At 34.9% G+C, this 19,897-nt stretch overlaps 2 protein-coding genes and 1 non-coding gene across 6 annotated transcripts; all 3 read left to right on the top strand.

Moving 5' to 3' along the window:
• Positions 1-1,024: 1,024 nt before the first annotated feature.
• Positions 1,025-5,866, top strand: LOC140961858 (uncharacterized). Of its 4 annotated transcripts, none has more exons than XM_073420608.1 (5): positions 1,025-1,390; positions 2,043-2,101; positions 2,212-4,557; positions 4,644-4,755; positions 4,936-5,866. In XM_073420608.1, exons 1-5 carry the CDS (start codon positions 1,279-1,281, stop codon positions 5,487-5,489), a joined length of 3,183 nt encoding a protein of 1,060 aa, XP_073276709.1. In that variant the 5' UTR covers positions 1,025-1,278; the 3' UTR covers positions 5,490-5,866. The 4 variants fall into 4 exon arrangements, with proteins under 4 accessions (XP_073276709.1, XP_073276708.1, XP_073276707.1 ...); XM_073420607.1 differs by having other exon boundaries at positions 1,027-1,390; positions 2,046-2,101; positions 4,873-5,865; XM_073420606.1 differs by having other exon boundaries at positions 1,027-1,390; positions 4,873-5,865.
• Positions 5,867-12,243: 6,377 nt separating this feature from the next.
• On the top strand, positions 12,244-15,393 carry LOC140961920 (glucan endo-1,3-beta-glucosidase 7-like). The gene is made up of 5 exons (XM_073420707.1): positions 12,244-12,399; positions 12,489-13,153; positions 13,560-13,883; positions 14,247-14,535; positions 15,028-15,393. The coding sequence occupies exons 1-5, from the start codon at positions 12,333-12,335 to the stop codon at positions 15,063-15,065; spliced, it is 1,383 nt and encodes a 460-aa protein (XP_073276808.1). The 5' UTR covers positions 12,244-12,332; the 3' UTR covers positions 15,066-15,393.
• Positions 15,394-16,011: 618 nt separating this feature from the next.
• Positions 16,012-16,083, top strand: TRNAE-UUC (transfer RNA glutamic acid (anticodon UUC)). Its single transcript has one exon. It is a non-coding gene; the product is annotated as a tRNA-Glu (tRNA).
• Positions 16,084-19,897: the final 3,814 nt, after the last annotated feature.

Below are 19,897 nucleotides of genomic sequence, written 5' to 3'. Positions count from 1 at the left end.
TAATTATTTTTTTCGTAATTTTTTTTCCAACATGAACATATGTACTGTCAAATTAATATTTTCATGAAAAAATTATTGTAATTACCAAAAGTCGAAATATACGAGACTAACATTTAAATTTGATAATATAGATAACTAAAATCACAAAAAGACAAACATAAACACAATACCAAAATTACATGTCCATATTATTAATGTTCGATTAAAAAAATATATGAAAAAAAGAGATTTTGGCAATTTAATAAATTATAATGATCATCTCCACAATTTATGACGATGGAACCGTAATTGCTATCTTTTTTATGTGCATTTGATAAACTTACCAACTAACGCAACAGACCGTCATATTTGTTCTTGGCCGAAGGTGGTATTTTATCATTTGTCCGAGGGATATCGGAAAAATGTCATCGACGGTCCCTTCTACAAAGCTTTTAAATTGGCAATTATTAACCCATACACTTCTCCATTAAAGGCAGTTAAAGTTGCCAGTTAGCACAATAAATATAATTTTTACACCTCACTTGTTCCGTTACTTCCTATTCCTATTCAAAATTAAAGCGCTATTATTATCTTAGTTTCATGGTAGAACACCCAAAAAATTAAACAAGATAATTACATTGCCCGAGCCACCAAAATGACGATCTATCAGCGATACTTAAAAAACAAAACACACAGTGGGTACGTTTTTGTCCCTTAAAAATAAATATAAAGCATTCAAATGAAGATGTTTACTGTCAAAAGTGTCGAATCCTTCCAGTTTCATTGAACAGTAGAGAACGAGGTGTGGATGGACAGTGGAGTTTGTGACCAAGAAAGCTTTATTGCTAAGCCTTGAAAGCTCACCCTTTGGTCATGCTTGGAGTGCAATTAAAGCAATACTTTCAAGTTTTACACAGACCCAAATCCCAATCAGCCCCCCACCACACTCAGCTAAAATCTTTTGACTCCTAAATACCCGTAAACGAAAAACAGATTTTTTTTAAAAAAATATATATAAAATGATCTAATGTGCGTATGTGTGTGGAATGTGAAGTGTAATGTACACATCAACCTCCATTTCGATTGCCTTCCCTAACAATCCATCTCACCCAACACTGACAGAACCTTCCCACCTAAGTGTCAAGAATAAACCTCCAAGACAATCAAAGCATATATTCCCTGTTTCATATGCTCGAGCTGTTCTCCAAATCTAGTTGAGTTTCTTTGCAAGTTGATCTACGTAATCGGATTTACCTGAAATTTTTTCCGAAATTTCCGATCTAGGTGTAAATAAGAAACATGGCAGCAAAATCAGATTTTGCCCAGAAGCTGCTCCATGATCTTCGTGTGAGGAAGGAAAGGATGGCCGCCACTCAAAATTCAAAGCCACGCCCAAGACAAACGCCTAGAGGTAAATTGTGGCAGATTATGTGCCTTGCATGAAATTTTTCACAATCTGTTTCCAACAAGCATATTCTGTAATTTAGCATTTAACTGGAAGGCAGCATTCATATGAACTCATGCATCCATTCAGGAAGTTGAAAAAGAAACAAGTCTTCTGGACAGGATTTCATCTAACTGAAGCCAAAAAATCCATGAGAATTTTTTACATCTCTTTTCGCTTTATTAGCAACTATAGCAACATTATGTTCAAATGGTTCCGGAATGAATTTTGTTTAACATAAAAGTAAGAATAGTGTTTCTCATGTAAGTGTTATCTCGGATGCTGTAACATATTATAACAACATATCATATTTCGAAAATATGATATTATACTATTAACTTATCTAATATCCATATCTTAGTTTTTACATTTTACAAGTTTACTGAATTTCTCCAAATATTAAGCAGCTTTGAAACTATGCTGATTCATTATTTGAAAAGTCCCCAATAATGAACCAACACTCACCTGACAACATAACTCTAATTTGTATCACAAAGAATATGGCTAATAGAGACAAATACAAGGCCCAGGTTGGTGCTAGCAAATGGCAAACAAGCGCTTCAATTCTCAAGTCTCTCTTGTATTTATTCTAAATTCAAGTCTATTGTCTCTGAATCAGCAGGATCGCAAGGAAATCCTGGCCAAACTTATAGAGGTGATAGACAAATAAATGGATATGTAAGTTTTGATTATACTGTAGCACGAACATTTTTATTTTCGCGGTAAATGAAAGTTATCTGGAAGTGAATGAACTGACTCATCTACTTGGCATTCCCCACATTCTGCAGGATAGTTCAAGAACCGGGAACTCGACTAGAAGGTCCGCTGGAGACACCAAAGCAATCAGCACTGCAGAATCCTCCAATCAGATTGTTCTCTACAATGGAGGCAATAACTCAAAACAAGTGAAAGATCTTTCGATGGCCATAGCTTTCGCTTTTGAGAATGGTGGAAAGCTAAGCAAGATTGGCACTTCTAGCAGCAATCCACTGGTGAATTTTTTCCATCGATTTTCTCAGGGATCAACGGAAAGTGGGAAGATGGGTATAACCGGTTTCAGTAAGAATAGCTATTCAACATATCAGTTTCCTACTGTCTCTCACGTTCATATCAGCGAAATAGCTAAAGGAGTGCAAAATATAAACCAGATTTTAAGAGCTTGCTCAGATGGGCTTGACTTCGACGGAAACTCGATTGAAATTGGGAAGGAACTACTGAAAGGCGCCATTAATTTGGAAGAGTCGTTAAGAATGTTAGTAAACTTGCAAGAAGCTTCAAAATACACAAATGGGACTCAGAAAAAGAACCGTATAAGGTTACTAGAGGAAGATGACGAGGATCAAGACAATTCGGATACAACAGCAAAACAAAAGCAACTGGATAGACCAAAGTTCTCCTTTGATAAGCCAACCAGAAATTCTCCTTCTGCCCAAAGAGCAACCAAAAATGACACTCAGCTGCATCTATTGGCATTATCATATCTGGATGAGGCTGCAAAAAGACCCGTCTGTGATTCCAAAATGGTTCTTCATAAAAGATCTGTTAGCTGTGTCCCAGATTTTGATAGCCATTCTACGCAGGTGAAGCAAAGAATTCATTCAAGTTCTCCACAACCTGCACAAGAAAAAGGAAGAATATCAAACGTGGTCGCGAAACTTATGGGACTCGAAGAACTTCCACAGAAGGACAACCCCACATGTGCACAAAAAGAATTAAGCGTAAAACCCAAGGAAAGAAATGAAAAGGAAAGGAAAGTGTCGAGCAGAAACCCAAAGTTGCCTGATCCATTCAATGGAGAATCCAAGAATGGCCCAGTCCTCCGAACCGACAAGACTTCACCACTAACGAACAACTCGGTACAAATCAGGGATATGAAGTTTAATCTTAAGGCTGGAAAGAGTCAAGAAACCTCAGATGGAAACTCCAAATTGAAAACTTCGGTGAGATATCAGAAAACTTCGACAACACTGACAGTTGGATCGGATGCTGTGTCAGCTGTAAAACTAGGAACCAATGTGATAAACAGGCAAGAAAACCACACAATTCAATCAAACAAAGTATCCGGATTTCAAACTTACCAGGATAAAGAGCAAAACCAAAATTTTTCAGAGAAAGAAAGGAAAATTTCAGGGACGAGGGAAAGCAATGTGCTTCTCTTGGTTAACAAGCCGCATCAGAAAGGACAACAAAACGGCATATTCCTCAAAGATGATGACATAACAGGAGAAACTATAGAGTTCGATGCAAGATCAGATCACCTGGAAAAGATGGATGTAAAGAAGGATCTCCCAAGCAATCTACGAAATCCCCAGGACAAACGTACATCATTTCAAACACCTGAGTCTAAAAAACCTGAAACTTCAGAAGACGAGCATCAGGAAGTGCAAAAAGAGCATTCATTTATCGAACAAAATTTAATAGCCAAGAAATACAAGGGGTGTGAAGAGGAATCCATAACCTCATCGAAAACCAACCAAGGTTCAGCAAATATGCATAAGAAGCAATCACGTCATAAAACTACACCAGTGAATGGGATATCGGCGAGACTTGCTGAAAAGGTTTCCTCGAAAGATCCGCCAAACAACACGTATCAGGATGATCCTCCCATAGTTCAAAATCACAACAATGCTGCCAATCAGGAAGTGATCAAGAAAGAAGACCAAAGCCATTATTTATCTTCAAGCGAACCAAAATGTGATAAGGCACAGGCAAGTAATAGCACCCCAATGTGCACACAGGAAAAGCCTATTGCTGCATCAGCCACGCAAAAGAAGGGCAACTCTAAGAAACTTCAGAAAAGTAAAAACCCTCAGAAGATAGAAGTAATGACTAAACGGAATGTTAACGTCAATGGATTGCCAAGGTCAATGAAAAATTCAGCTAACTTTTTGCAAGATTTGAAACAACACCTGCAAAACAAAAGCAGCAGCACTGAGAAATCGGAGAAACAAATGGGTGCCCAGGTCAGAGAAGGAAAAGTAGACACTATGATGCGTGGAGAATCAGAAATGAAAACAGAGCCATCAAATCAGTTACGGAAGTTACCAAAAGAAGCTGATCAGATGACAGCACTAAGCTGTTTGGGGGAAGAGGACTGTCAAAAAAAGAACAAATTAACTCTGATGAGTGGCACTGTGAGCCAAAGAATAACTTTATTGGAATGAAATTATATCTCACCATTCTAAAATGCTTACCCCAGGTTTTATTGGTACTTTTGCAGAGTGATGGTTTGGCTTCAAAGTCCCAAAAGGTGTTCAATGATCAGCACAAAGTGGAACAGCTCAATACTTTTAGAGATGAACAAGCAATCAAACAGTGCGATCAAAGCCCTGGTAAGTATATTGTATTAGTTTCCAGTTCTTCTCAAGGATCCTGTTACTCTAGACTCTATTTTCCTGCAAAGCAGGCTCGATTAGAATTCTTGATTTATTGTTGCCATAACTTTCCAGCCGACCTTAAAGAAAGCACGGACACAAAAGATCTTTCCCAACCTAATTACAAACAATTTTCAGAATCATGGAGACAAGAGCAGCTGACAGAAGATGAAAAGGATCTGAAGGAGATACTAATAAAAAGTCAGCTGTTCCTTAATGCTGCAGAGGCACTTTTCAAGCTCAACATACCTTTCAGCTTTCTTCATGCCGGGGATCCAAGTGATGAAGTAGCGAACAAGAAGCTCGTATTGGACTGTGGATATGAAGTCATGAACAGAAAGGCAAGGCGGTATCAAGTCACACATCACCCCTACACGAACACTACCGTAAAGCGTGCTCCGCCAAGGTCCTTAGATGATTTGATCAAGATACTGTGCAGAGATTTAGAAGTTCTAAAGTTATATGGCCGGAGTCCGGCCGGCGAAGCTGATGTAGCAGGCTACCTATGTAACATGCTCAACAAAGACATCCATAACGAGGAACCTGACGTGAACAGCACATGGGATTTCGAATGGAACAAAATGATGTACATGTTCCCTGAAAAGGAAGATGTCGTAAAGGATGTGGAGAAGTACATGCTGAACGGATTGCTTGATGAAATCAGCAGCGAGCTCCTCCTTGTAACTGTTTAGGCTTGATTGGTAGAGTATACTGGTTTTGTAGTGTACACAGATACAAAAAAAATGTAACATAAAACAAGAAAGGAGTGGCAATGAATAGAGTAAAGTAAATAAAAAGAATTACTCCATGTTTTCTTTGTAAATTTTGTATGTGCAAGTTACAACATAATCCAAGAATACAGAGGAGTTCATGAAACACTGCAGGGAAAAAATATATATATAAGGCACTCATTCTGTGTTGCTGCTTATCAAAATGAACCAAATTGTTTCACATTAGTCGAATTTCCGCATCCCATTGCTCAGCAAATTTCATCACTAAGCGGAAAAACATTCATCCAAACAACTTTTTTCATCTGGTCTTGCATCAATTACACGATCCTATATGTCGGACTCGCATCTCTCAGAGTAGGGATGGCAATGGGTAGGGAATGGGTCGGATTTCATACCTCCATCCCCATTATCATTTATTAAATTAATCTCCATACCCATCCCATACCCACCGGGTATTGAATTTCATCCTCATCCCCATACCCATCGGATTATCGGCTATCCATACCATATCCAAATACCCAATTATCATATACAATTGAATTTTTTCAAATTTAAATTGTTTCAATAAAATTATGAATATTTAAAAAATTATTTAAATGAACAATAAGAAAAATTATTCACGGTTTATAATAAGTGCATTTATATATATAATGAAATTTTATATATTTTCTTCTCTTTTAATATACAAAGCATCGTTTTCTTTAATTTTTCAAATTTATGATTATATGTATTGAAAACTCCGAAAATCGGTGGATTGACTGATGAAACTTTAATATAAATAAATATAATTACTATATATATACATACATATATATATTTATATATATTAATTTAAACGGGTAATCGGGTCGAGTGTGGGTCGGATTATATCAAACCCCCCTCCATATCCAAACCCGAAAATACCCATACCCGATTACCCAATTATTTAATCGGGTCTAAAAATCCCTCCATACCCTTTTTTATTTGGATCGGATCTTCCAATAAGTTCGGAGAAAATTACCATTCTTGTGTCAGAGATTGATGAATCGTGGATTCGTTCAAATTAAAGTTAAATAATATTTAATATTAATTTGACATTTGTCTATTGGGCCCTCTTGGCTCAGCTGGTAGAGCTTATGGCTTTTAACCATGTGGTACCCACAAACCGCTTTGCTACTCTCCGATTATGTTTCCAATTTTATATTTTCAAAATTTATAAAATTGTTCAAATATTTGTGTGCCAACTCCCCTTTTCAATATTATCAAAATTCAAAATTTTAATTACCATTACTTATTAAAAAATCATCCGAGGTTTTCAAATCTCGAATCGAGCCCGAACTCAAATATGACTAATTCAAATATTTGAATTTTCATCATATTCGACTAAGTTTGGTTCGTTTACACCACTACTTATATATTAAATTTATAGAAGAGATAAAGATTATATAATAGAGAAAATTATATTTTCGATCTCGTAATTTTTTTTTCTTCTGATTTTAGTCGTGTTATGAATAAATTTGCAGTCTTAGACATAAACTAATATTTTATTCTAATTTCGGACCTTTTATTTTGGCTTAAAATTGAAATTAGTCACCGAAAATTGCTATGCTTGCGGTCTGATATTTTGAGTTGGAAAATAAATTTGTAGTTTTGGTTTTCTGTGGCTAAATTCCACATAAGCAAATAAAAAACAAATTAAAAGCCACATTATCTTAAAAATAAAATTAATAAACATGTCAACACTCAATGAAGTCTGCTTATTCCCCGTGGAATACGTTTTTCCTTTTTTTTAAAAAAAAAATTATTTGCTTAGTTGAAATTAAAAATAAACAAATAAATTGACTAAATTTTCACCAAAATCCACAAATTTATTTTCCAACTCAGTATACCCCACCGTCAGCTAGGTAATTTCCAGTAGCCAATTTCAATTTTGAGGAATAAAATTACCAATATTGGAAAGAAAAAAAAAAGAAGCAAAATTATACTAAAACTGTAATTTACTCATAATATGACTAAAATTGGAAGACACGTGAATAACGAAACTAAAAATGTAAATTTCCCATATATATATATAGACATGGCTTCGAAGTCAAAGAAGATTTGGTGTATAATATTTAGGCATACATATTGAGTTTATAAAATAGTGGATAAACTATAAAAAGTAAGTCTCTTGTAAGACGGTATCACTAATTTTTATATGTGAGATGGGTCAACCCTACCGATATTCACAATAAAAGTAATACTCTTAGCATAAAAAGTAATACTTTTTCATGGATGACCGAAATAAGAGATTCGACCCACGAAATTGATCCGTGAGACCTTTGTGAACTATAAAATCAGATATTTTAATTCAATGTTATTTTTTTACTATCTAAACTAAACTGAAGAAAATAGTTAAAAAAAACGCATATATTAGTTAGAATAAAATAATAAATTATTGATTATTACAAATAAGTTTCAGAAACATTTATTAATATTCACTCCTTTGAAATATTCAAAATTTTAATGACCGAAAAACAATTTCACCAAACACATTAACATCGGTTACTCTAAGAAAAATCGATTTGGATAGGTCCACATAATCCAACAATTTTACGGTATACAACATTTCCTCCTAAGATTCTAACTCATAATTAATTGTATAGAATATAATATGTATAGATTTATTTTTTGCGGATAAATAGGTGAGATGCACTTTGCCCCCATGCCAATATTTCAATGGGTAGGTATCTTGTGTGACGATCTCACGAAGTTTTATCTGTGAGACGAGTCAACTCTACCGATATTCACAATAAAAAGTAATACTCTAGCATAAAAAGTAATATTTTTTCATGGATAACCCAAATAAGAGATATATCTCACAAAAAAACGACCTATGAGATCGTCTCACACAAGTTTTTGTCTATTTCAAATTGTTAGCCTCCATGTGGTTTTTAAGTTGGTGCAGCTAGTGATCACTTGTTGATTATCATATATTCTATTTTTTTTTATCAAAATCTTTTCAGGTGAGTCTATCTCACATAGTTTATCTAGTATAATTTACCTGATAACATGTTTACAAACCACTACGATAACACGATGATTTACCCAATGCACACCTAAAAACAAGTAATGCAGATCTCAAAGTGTCAAAATAACCCGGAGTGGTTTTTCCGCTTGATTTAATTTATTGTTTCTATGTACTGTGAGAACCACAACTCGATTTGCTAACTTCTTTGAAATAAATTGATTACTTGGTGCGGAATTAAAGTGGTAGTGGTGCCCAACTACCAAAAGATGATCCTCCTTTTATGCCATGATAATTCACGAAGCAACCAAAAATTCTACTATTGTACAAGAAGCAGCCCTTTTTTATGACAGAAGATGGGACCATCTTTTAGGCTATGTTTTCTTAATACATAAGAATCATTGCATTTTATATGGACTTTTGCTAGTAACACTTTTTTCGTGATCTAACAATATTATTTTATAATATTATTTATTCTCACATTATTGGAGGGAGAAGATGGGAGCATATTTATATTCGCCCCCAATATATAGTGAACATATATTACATGTACAGATAGTTATAGGTTTAGATAAAATAATGAGCTCACTTTAAAAAAAAAAACTAAAAGTTAATTTTGGAGAGAAATACTTTATTTTTCGCTAATGCATTTTAGAATTAGGGGTTTTTTAAAATTTAATTTAATTTTTAAATTTATTTTCAAAAATAATTTTTTAAAAAAAAATTTACAAGTTTATGGCAATCCGTGCTTACGATGCACGGACCGTGTGGACGTGGAGCGTCCGCGCTTTGTACGTGAGCACCGGTCCGTGCTTACGAAGCACGAATTCTGTAAAAATCTTTTTTTTTTTCGCTTTTTCTTTTCCATTCGTTTTTCTTTTCTGAACGCTTAACGTGAATATTCAGACCTGTAACGCTTCACGTGAATATTCAGAAGTTCACCCGTACATAAATAATTGAACCATAAACAGTAGTGAACTTTTTTATTCTATATAAACGATGATATATTAGACAATTGAGTTATTAATTTATTTTTCAATTTTCTCTCAAGTTTTATTAGCAAAATGTCTAACATCGATATACTCTTATATTTTGATGGTCATGTGGTTATCGATAATGGATCAGTTAAATATAGCATTCCATTTGTTAGACCGATACGAGTATTACGGTCTATTAATTTGTTGGAGTTGGTTGAAGTTGTGCATAAAATGTTAGGAATCGATCCAACGAATTTTTCTTTGAAGTGGTCAACAAAATATTCATTCATGGAAAGATCATCTTGGCATGAAATTCAAGTCAATCTCATTGATGATGATTCTTTACAGTTTATAATGCAATGTGACAATATGCATATGTTGCATGTATACGTGGAAGCAAATTCAATTGAGCATCATGTTGGATTTGATGATCCTGAATCCTACGTTCGACATGTATCCGATTCTGGTTTCAATAACCAACCTGGTACTTCTACATATGGTGGTTATCAGGAGCAAGAATCTTATGTTCCACAGATTACTGAAGGACTCGGTAATATGAGTTTCGATGATGTAAGCGGGTCTTGGGATCAATATATCAATGTCTTGTCGGAACAACATCATGTTCCATATTGGCCGAATCCAACATTAGATACGAGTGCTCGTTGTCCGAATCAGGCCAATAATGATGATATTTTGAGGACTGATTCTGAACCCGATATATCATACAACGAGTCTGAAGAAGAAGAATTGAATGCTGATGATGGAGTGAATACTTGTATAAATCCTGATGAGGGAACATCATCTCGACAACCACCTCGTGACACATTATATAGGCAGACTGTACCATTTCTTTCAAACACTTCTGAAATGCCATCATTTTTCAATAAATTTTTTGGGGAAGAGCCTCCCGATTCTTTCGATGTACCTTCTGGAGTGCAATCAAGCTATTACAATCCGGATAGAGGTGAATTATGTGTTAATATGTTATTTAAAGATAAGAATGATCTTATTGCATCGGTGAAGGATTATTCAGTCAGAGTTGTCAGGCGTGAGTACCACGTCATGAAAAGCACACGCAGTTTGTGGAAGTTACGTTGTAAAAACAATTCTTCTACTATCATTTGTCGATGGGGACTTCGCGTTTCTTTGAAGGTCAAGACTGGGTATTGGAAAATAACAAAATATGGCGGACCTCACACATGTAGATCTACCTCTGTTGGTATAGATCATAAGAATTTGAACAGTGGAATGGTGGCACATACGCTATTGGGAGTTGTTCGTTGTGATCCTGCGTACGAGATTAAGTATATAATCGAAAATGTGAAAGATAAAAATGGATATCAAATCTCGTACACGAAGGCATGGCGAAGTTTGAAACATGCTATGAAAATTGCTTATGGTACATGGGAGAGCTCCGTTCAATTACTTCCCAAATATATGCTTGCTTTGTCCAAATATAATCCGGGAACAGCTGTGGAGTGGAAGCATCTCAGAGCCAACACTAAAATGAGTAAGACACTGAACTATGTTTTCTGGGCATTCAAACCGTGTGTTGACGGTTGCTTCACCACATGGAAAATGAAACGTGCGTGTCTCGTGTCGCCAACGTTCAACAAGAGCAGTAATCAAATGATTATCAAAAACTTGTGAGCCACATTCTAAAACTCTATAGAAACCCATATGATTAAAAAATGTAAGCACACGATTGTGTATATAATTATCAGTGTATAACTTCCAAATCAAATTGTCTGACCTATTCACTTTGATAATATCATCAACTGTTAAGGAAGAAATTGTTGATGACATATGTGTCTCTTGTAAATAGAGGACACTGGAATCTTCGGGACTTCGATTCTCTGCCATTCTAAAATATGTTGTCGATCTTCTAAAATTCAATATAAGGTAAGCACCGATGTCGAAAAACTTTTAAGAGGAGAGGAAAAATTATGAAGAAGAGAGAAGGGAAAAATGAATGGGTCAAGAAGGAAGAAGGAAGAGATATAACGGAATAGGATAAGGTACGCGTGGAGTGTCCGCTCCTACGAAGCACGGACGGCTCCACGTCCACACGGTCCGTGCTTCGTAAGCATGGATTGCCGTAAACTTGCAAAAAAAAATTTTAAATTATTTTTGAAAATAAATTTAAAAATTAAATTAATTTTAAAAAAAACCCTAGAATTAGAGGAATAAATATACGTTGGGACATAATCGACTTTGTTACGCAAAAACGCGGATCAAGTTTTCCGATGAAAGCTTCTTTTTTTAGGATTGTTGCTCCAAATTCCAATTCAGCACTGTACCCTGTGCCACAAATATTTTTTTAATATATTTTAAATTATATTATTTTATATTTTAAGTAAATAATAAAATTTATAATTTTTTTATTACAACGCTAGCTGAAGAGGTGGATCGAACCCGGAAAGAAAGTCAACTTAAGCTGTTGGATGAGATCATTGGGCTAAAGTCCGGTCTCAATCTTAGCTTTTTCAAATCAAAAAAAGTTGAATTTATAAAATAAATAATTTTTTAGCAAAAAGAAAAATCTTTTTATTTTTTAAATAAATTTTATTCATTACGTGTCGTTTAAATAGAATCGGGCAGTCCCCACGTTGTGGTTTCCTCTGCACACATTCTCGTGTGGTTAGTGAATGTACGTTATATCGAAAATTCAATTAATTATTTTATTATAAAATGAAAAGTATTAATGAATCTTATTTTTAAAAAAAATTAGATTATAAAAAAAAATCGAGAGTATATTTGCAGAGGTTGCATATAATTCCCAAAGGGCACCTCCTCTTTCCTTCTATAATTCCTTCTACTGTTACCAACGACAATTTAGCTATGCCGCCTTTTCTCTGCTTTTCAACTCTCTTGGTCCTCTACTTCTTCAGTTTCACTCGCCTTTCCAGTAAGTTTCCAAGAAACCAATTTCGTTGAACTAGTTTTTCAAGATCATATTTTTGATTAAAAAAAATTTCTGTTTCTTTTGGTTGCCAGAAGCACAGTCATTCATTGGCGTGAACTACGGCCAAGTAGCCGACAACCTACCCCCACCGGCGGCGACTGCGAAACTCCTTCAGTCCACTTCCATTGGAAAAGTCCGTTTATACGGGTCCGACCCGGGAGTCATAAAGGCATTAGCTGACACAGGAATCGGGATCATGGTTGGAGTGCCGAACTCCGACATCCCGGCTATGGCTTCCGATTCCAACTTTGCGAAAAACTGGGTCAACGTTAATGTTCTTCCGTTCCACCCTGCCAGCAAAATCATACTCATCAACGTTGGCAACGAAGTGATGTCGTACAACGACCGGAATCTGATGCAGCAGCTGCTGCCGGCGATGCAGAATCTCCAGAATGCACTCAATTCTGCGAATTTGGGTGGGAAGATCAAGGTTTCAACTGTGCATTCCATGGCTGTGTTGAGACAATCTGATCCTCCTTCATCTGGGAGCTTTGACCCCAGTATACAAGATTTGTTGAAGGGCTTGCTGGAGTTTAATGCTGCAACAAGCTCCCCTTTTGCGATTAACCCGTACCCGTATTTCGCGTACCGAAGTGATCCTCGGCCGGAAACACTGGCTTTTTGCTTGTTCCAGCCGAATTCGGGTCGCGTTGATTCAGGGAGCAAGATCAAGTACACTAACATGTTTGATGCTCAGGTTATTTTATTTTTTTATGCTTTAAAGTACAATTTGGCGGAGGAAGACTGGTAGTGTTTCATGATCTCTCCAGTTTTCGCCTCTTTGTAATATAATTATGTTTGAATCATATTTTGAACTGCAGGGGTATGCTTAGAAGTTTAAATTGAAACTTACTGCATTTGAATATCGAATTCATCTTTACAATCTAAATTCCTTAATACCACGCTTATTTTTTGTGGGATTTTAATGGTTCAATACAATCCTTTCGAATTCCTTCAATTCCGAGTGACCCAATTACGCTTGTTGGCCGAACAGAGGGATGGAGTTTTTTGGCTGATAGGCGACTGCATGACTCATGCTGCTTGTCTGCTCCTGTAATTATCTACATTAGCTTAACTGAGTTATGAATGTCTTCTATTTCTAGGTGGATGCTATAAGATCTGCATTGAATTATATGGGATTCAAGGGTGTCGAAATTGTGGTTGCCGAAACCGGATGGCCTTACCACGGAGATAGCAATGAGGTTGGACCCAGTGTTGAGAATGCCAAAGCTTACAATGGCAATTTAATTCAACACTTAAGATCATTGGTCGGAACTCCATTAATGCCCGGAATATCCATCGATACCTATCTTTTTGCGCTCTATGATGAGAACCTGAAGCCGGGACCGAGTTCCGAGAGATCATTCGGTCTTTTTAAGCCTGATTTGAGCATGACTTATGATGTTGGACTGTCAAAAACCAGCCAGGTTAGAACACTTGTAGTTTTATTTGAAGCATTCACTAGCCAATGTCGGCGATCATGTAATTTAGCCTGAAAAAGGTACTGCACGGTACGAGACCTACACTCTGTTTTCTCATGTAAGTCATTAGTCTTCTTGAGAAGAGATCGTGCAGTCTTTCCTACCGAATCTGTGGAATTTTGAGTACTTTCAAGGTTTAATTTTCCATAATGTACCTGTACAATTGTTAGATGCACTGTGTAGGCTTAGAATGTGTTCTGCTTAATTTTTTTTGATATTGTTGTTTTGTCCCCCCAATATAAATTCTGGATTCTTGCTACGTTCATTTGGTCTGAATCTATAACTAAACCAAGTTATTTTCCTTTAAAGACTCCATCAACACCAAAAACACCGGTGACTCCTTCACCCAAGCCCACAAAGGATACTTGGTGCGTGCCAAAGGCAGGCATTTCAAATGCACAGTTGCAGTCGAACTTGGATTATGCTTGTGGACATGGTATCGATTGTAGTCCTATACAGCCTGGAGGTGCTTGTTTTGAGCCAATCACACTTGTTTCTCATGCAACTTATGCTATGAATCTTCTTTATCAAACGGCTGGCAGAAATCCATGGAACTGTGACTTCACACAGAGTGCCACCCTCACTTCTACAAACCCGAGTAAGTATTGTCTACTACTCAAGCTAAACGCTATTAACATAGTTTCTTTGCCCAAGAATCACGGTGAATTACACATAGGAGTTTAAAGTAAGTTGAGCCTACTCAATTCGAGCCTTACAAAACCTTACTTGACGAGCTAGAGCTCAGAGATAGTAGGTGTTCAACACCTCATAGGCCATGAGCTTAACGCCTTTGCACCCTATATCAACGACGAAGGTAGACGAATGCCAGTAGAGGCAGTCGCCCTCCTCCCTCTCTATAGCAATCACCTATACATGTTGCATTCATATGTTTTTCCCATGTAATATATACAGATGAAAAATCACACCTCTTCCCCCGTTATTCTTTTTCTGCCTTAACCACCACCTCTAACGAGCCGTTTCACTCTGAAAAACGCAACCGAAGGCCCTCTAAAACCCGTGAACCATAAAGTTTTCCGAGTTATTACAGATCAATTTGCATAAATTTTGATTCCTTGAATGGTTTGTGTAGGTTACAACAAGTGCACTTATCCCGGTGGAAGCACCTAAAGATGAGGAATGAATTCGTGTACCTTGGCATCATAGCTTGTTCTTGTTATTCTTCAAGCAGTGGGTAAAATAAAGTTGGTGGGCATCATGCGTAAGAGAATATGTATGAGGTAAAAAAAATGTGATGTGTGTTGGAGTAGGAATCTCTATCATCTCCACTCAACTTTTTATGTAAAGTTTGGGAGATGTATGTTTTTATTTATTAGTGTTTGTAGAATTAGGGTTTAATCTTTATTAAATGAAGTTCTTGGGCATTTCAAGAATCATGGAGCAGCTACAAATAATGTAAAAAAGTTGTTGACCTAGTGATTTGTGGGATGAGTGTGGATCTTGAAATATTTTTAAATATTTAAAATGTTTTTAATTCTTAACGATCATTTTCTGAGGATAACTAGGTTAAGAATAAATTTTAATCAAATTAAAATTGACTATTATTTTTAAATTTATTATTATTTCAATATAAACAAAAGTTATTTGTGTTTTAAAAAATAAATAAATAAAACAATTTGGATTTAATTTGATTATAATTGAATAATAGATGTGATTTAATTACATTCTCGACTAAACGTTATGTTTCATGATTAAGCTTATTAATTGTTTATAAATAATTTTACAACATTTAATTATAGTATTTAATATAGAAGATGATTTTGTCCAGTTAAGGTTAATTATAATATTGGTATTTAATGTTAGTTAAATGTAATATAAATTGGTTTTCGATTTTATCTAAATTTAAAAATGCTGATAATTAGATACATTTGATATTTATACGTCATTAACTATTTTACTGAAAATGGAATGTAATTCATAAACAAATTACTTTGCTTGATTAACTGAATTAAAAATAGACATAATTATGTCTAATTTAAAAATAATATTAAATTCATAATATTTTGTCTCCATAAATTATTATATTATAAAAACAATTTGCCGCAGCTTGACAAGATCCATTGTCGTCCAGCGGTTAGGATATCTGGCTTTCACCCAGGAGACCCGGGTTCGATTCCCGGCAATGGAACCTTTTTTTTAACATTAAACCCCAATTAAGCCGTGGATGTAATAATTAGTATTTATTATCTCAGAATTTATAAAATTAAGGATTTATTGTCCACGACTTTCAGCATCTAATATTACATTTTAATCTGTCTTTTTTTTTTCAAAAAAAAAATTAATCTTATTACGAATCAATTTATAGTTTTGGTATAGTAACGCGGATTTTTTTTTTTCAATTTCGCTTTTTTATCCAAATTTGAAACTAATCATCAGAACTTATCTAACCGATGGTCGGATACGCTAAGTTGGAAAATATATTTGAGAAAATTTTGGGTTCTGATTAGAAAATAGCTTAATGTGACCTTTTATAAAAAAAAAATTTATCTAAATAAATAAAAGGGAAAAAAACCAAAATGTTTTTTTTAAAAAATCACCTAAGATAATTTACTTGTAGCTAAGATCGATAAATCTCCCGCTAATACACCCAAAGTACAGAAAAGTCCTTTTTTTTTTGGTTCATTTTACATTGAACCTAAACGACTATAATCAAAAGGTGATTTAAGCAATCAGACCTAATTTTAAATACTAATAATTTAATCAAGAAATAGTTCAATTTACGGATATTATTTCAATTTTATATTTTCATTTTTTACAAACCATTTCAAGTTTGTCTATTTTGTAAGAAATCAACATGTGAGGATTGATTGCAATGATCGTAAACGGCAATAAAGTCAACCTATTTTCTCTCATCTGCCCATGCTGTCAATTAAAATACTGATCAAATCATACCTTTCAAAAACATAAAATCCCATATGTAATATTGATAAGATTTTACATTCTTATAAGTTTATAAAAATCAAACATATTTACCATATTCACGATGAGTTTTAAGCCTAATTTTTCAAACCACTTGGTTTTAAATACTCAATGATTTAACAATGGATATTTCAGCTTCATAAAGTTTTTACAGAAGTGTTGATGCAATTTGCCCGTTAATTCACCACACTAGAGGCGAACGACCGATCAAAGGGGCTGGTTGTCTGAGGATAGGTTGAGACAGGCCAGCCTGTCAATTAGTTAACCATAGACATATTTTAATGAATGAGCGCAAAATAGATATGCCAAGTTCTCATGTAACTAAGTAGATCGAGACAGTTGATTGATGAAACTACAACGTTCCATTTATATTCATTAGAAATTGAATTTCATTTGTTGGACCTAAACAATTTATTTGGTCATGTCATATTAGATATTTGTTATATGATAGATAAGTAGGACTCTTGTGAGACGATCTCACGAATCTTTATCTGTGAGACGGGTCAACCCTACCAATATTCACAATAAAAAGTAATACTCTTAACATAAAAAATAATATTTTTTCATGAATGACCCAAATAAGATATCTATCTCATAAAATACAAACCGTGAGCAGGGGTGGAGGTACATGTCCTTTTAGTCCGGGTGGTCCAATTTTTTTTAAAAAAATTTATATGTAAATTCATGTATAATTTTTGATAAATTTGATATTAGTCCGGGTAGATCAATTTAAAATATTAAAAGATGTTAGAGTTTAAAATTCTAGCCCGAGTAACGCCAGATTCCTGGCTCTACCACTGTCCGTGAAACCGTCTAACACAAGTTTTTGCCATGATTAAGATATTAAAGTAACATACCAAAGAATATGCAGAATGAATGAGTCGAACGAATTTCGAGGCAAAGCTTAACGAAGCTGGCTATCCATGACCAACTTTGTCCATAACGTACGCAAGGACCATTTTAATTCTTCACGTAAAGGGGAACACTCCCACCTCGATCTAGCTAAGGATTTCGAGGTTTCCAAGCTAAATAAACACTCCTCGAGACTATTAATGAAGATTATGGTTCCTTCGTTGCGAGAATTACCACCCCCTCTTGCTTTCATTTGCATAACAATGATCATCCTAGTATATGTAATATGTTGCTATTTGATCATCGATTTCATCACTCGAAGAGAAGATCAAGACGTAAGGGTCGATGATTTGCGAGTCAATCACAGCACCTACACCCATATATCCGTGGAGGGATTACAAGAAATTAGCTGTTTATACCACGAAGATGGAGAAACTTGCACGATCTGCGCCATTTGCTTGGAAAATCTTCGGTGCGGGGAAATCTGCAGAACCATGCCGGCTTGCCAGCACAAGTTTCATGCTCAATGTATTGATCCTTGGCTGTTGACGAGACTAAATTGTCCGATTTGTCGAGTACCGTTTAGATTGCCTTGAAGAATAATAATGCATGGCATGTAACAGCAATTCGGTCTATATTTTTAATATTTTTTATTATTTATGTCAATTATTATTAATTGTGATTTTAATAAGTAATATGATTATCACATTAGAATATAAAAAAATACTTTGATTAGTTGGTTCGATTAATAACTAATAAAAATAATAATTTCTTATGTTTTTATTATTTAAGATAGATATAAATGAAAAATAAATAAATTTACTTGTAAACTATCTCATACATCAATGGTTGAAAATGAACATTTCATGATTTGATTATAAAGAACTTTATGCAAGAAGTAGAGTATATGTTGCTTTCGTATCAAATCGAACAACTGGCCTAGAAGATTTTTCCATGTCTATCGGTATAGGCCTCATAAATACTTCTTAATCCATAAAGGATCACGACAAAGAAAGTACATAATCATTCGAAATTAAAACATTATAAATAAACTAAAATAATTATTTGGTTAATCCATGCAATCAAACAAACACAATCTTGTTGATGTAAACGTAATCTTTTTGACATACTGATCATCAAAATCACCCAATCATTTCACTAAGAGAACCTTTTAAAAAAAAAAAAACAGAGAGAAACAAGAAGCCAGTTTGGCTTTGAAAGTAAACAATTTAAAAAAAAACACAGATCTGAGTTATGACATTTCAATAACCTAAACATCAAGCATCTGGAATTTTGTGAGTCATCTTGAAATTGTGAAGATATAATTTCATATTACAAAAATTACAAACCAGTTTGACTTTGTGTCGTCCAATTTTCTTGGTTTTCCATTCTTGTTTGGGATTTGAAGTTGAGCGACGGCATATGAGTGAAAATTGAGAATATGGATACTGAACGTGAACTCTGGTTGGCTTTATATATATATANAAAAATATAATTAATATAATCGGATAGCCAGATAGGTCGGAAATCCAGTCGGGGTAGATTTCGATTCCGGATATTTTCGAGGCAAGAATGGGTCGGAAGTTGATGGGTCGGGACTGTCGGCAAAGTGGGAAGGGGGGGGACCAGTGTCAGAAGAAAAAAAAACGTGGGGTGCTTTTGTTTAATAAAATGTTCGAGGAAATATGAATACGCGTTTTTAACGCGTATTCACACGGACAAGGGGCTCTATATATAGAGCTCCCCCTTCATTCTGAAATTATCCCTTCTTCGAGTTTTCTCTCATCTTATAATATTCTATAATATTTGTGAGGTGTTTGTTCTCCTGTATTAAGAGAGTGTGTGTTCTCTTTGGAAACACAGTGAGTGAGTTGTACACCACAAAATATTATAGTGGAAATTCTTTTCATCTTGCCCGTGGTTTTTACCCTAATAATTTTTAGGGGTTTTCCACGTAAATCTCGGTGTCCAGTTTATTCTTTATTTTCGGGTTTATTATCTCAAATTCCGCACGTGGGACCGACAAGTGGTATCAGAGCCTTGGTTTAAAATTTCTTAAAATTCTGAGTATGCTCTGTGGTTGCAGCCTAGACTGATCTTCCACATCAGAAAAGATTTTTTGAGATTTTTTATTTAAGGCGGGATTATTTTGTCCAGTCTACTAAAATTGT

Source organism: Primulina huaijiensis, chromosome 16 (assembly GCF_012295235.1).
Source record: "Primulina huaijiensis isolate GDHJ02 chromosome 16, ASM1229523v2, whole genome shotgun sequence".
NCBI classification, from domain to species: domain Eukaryota; kingdom Viridiplantae; phylum Streptophyta; class Magnoliopsida; order Lamiales; family Gesneriaceae; genus Primulina; species Primulina huaijiensis.
This window is presented reverse-complemented; position numbering and strand designations above follow the sequence as displayed.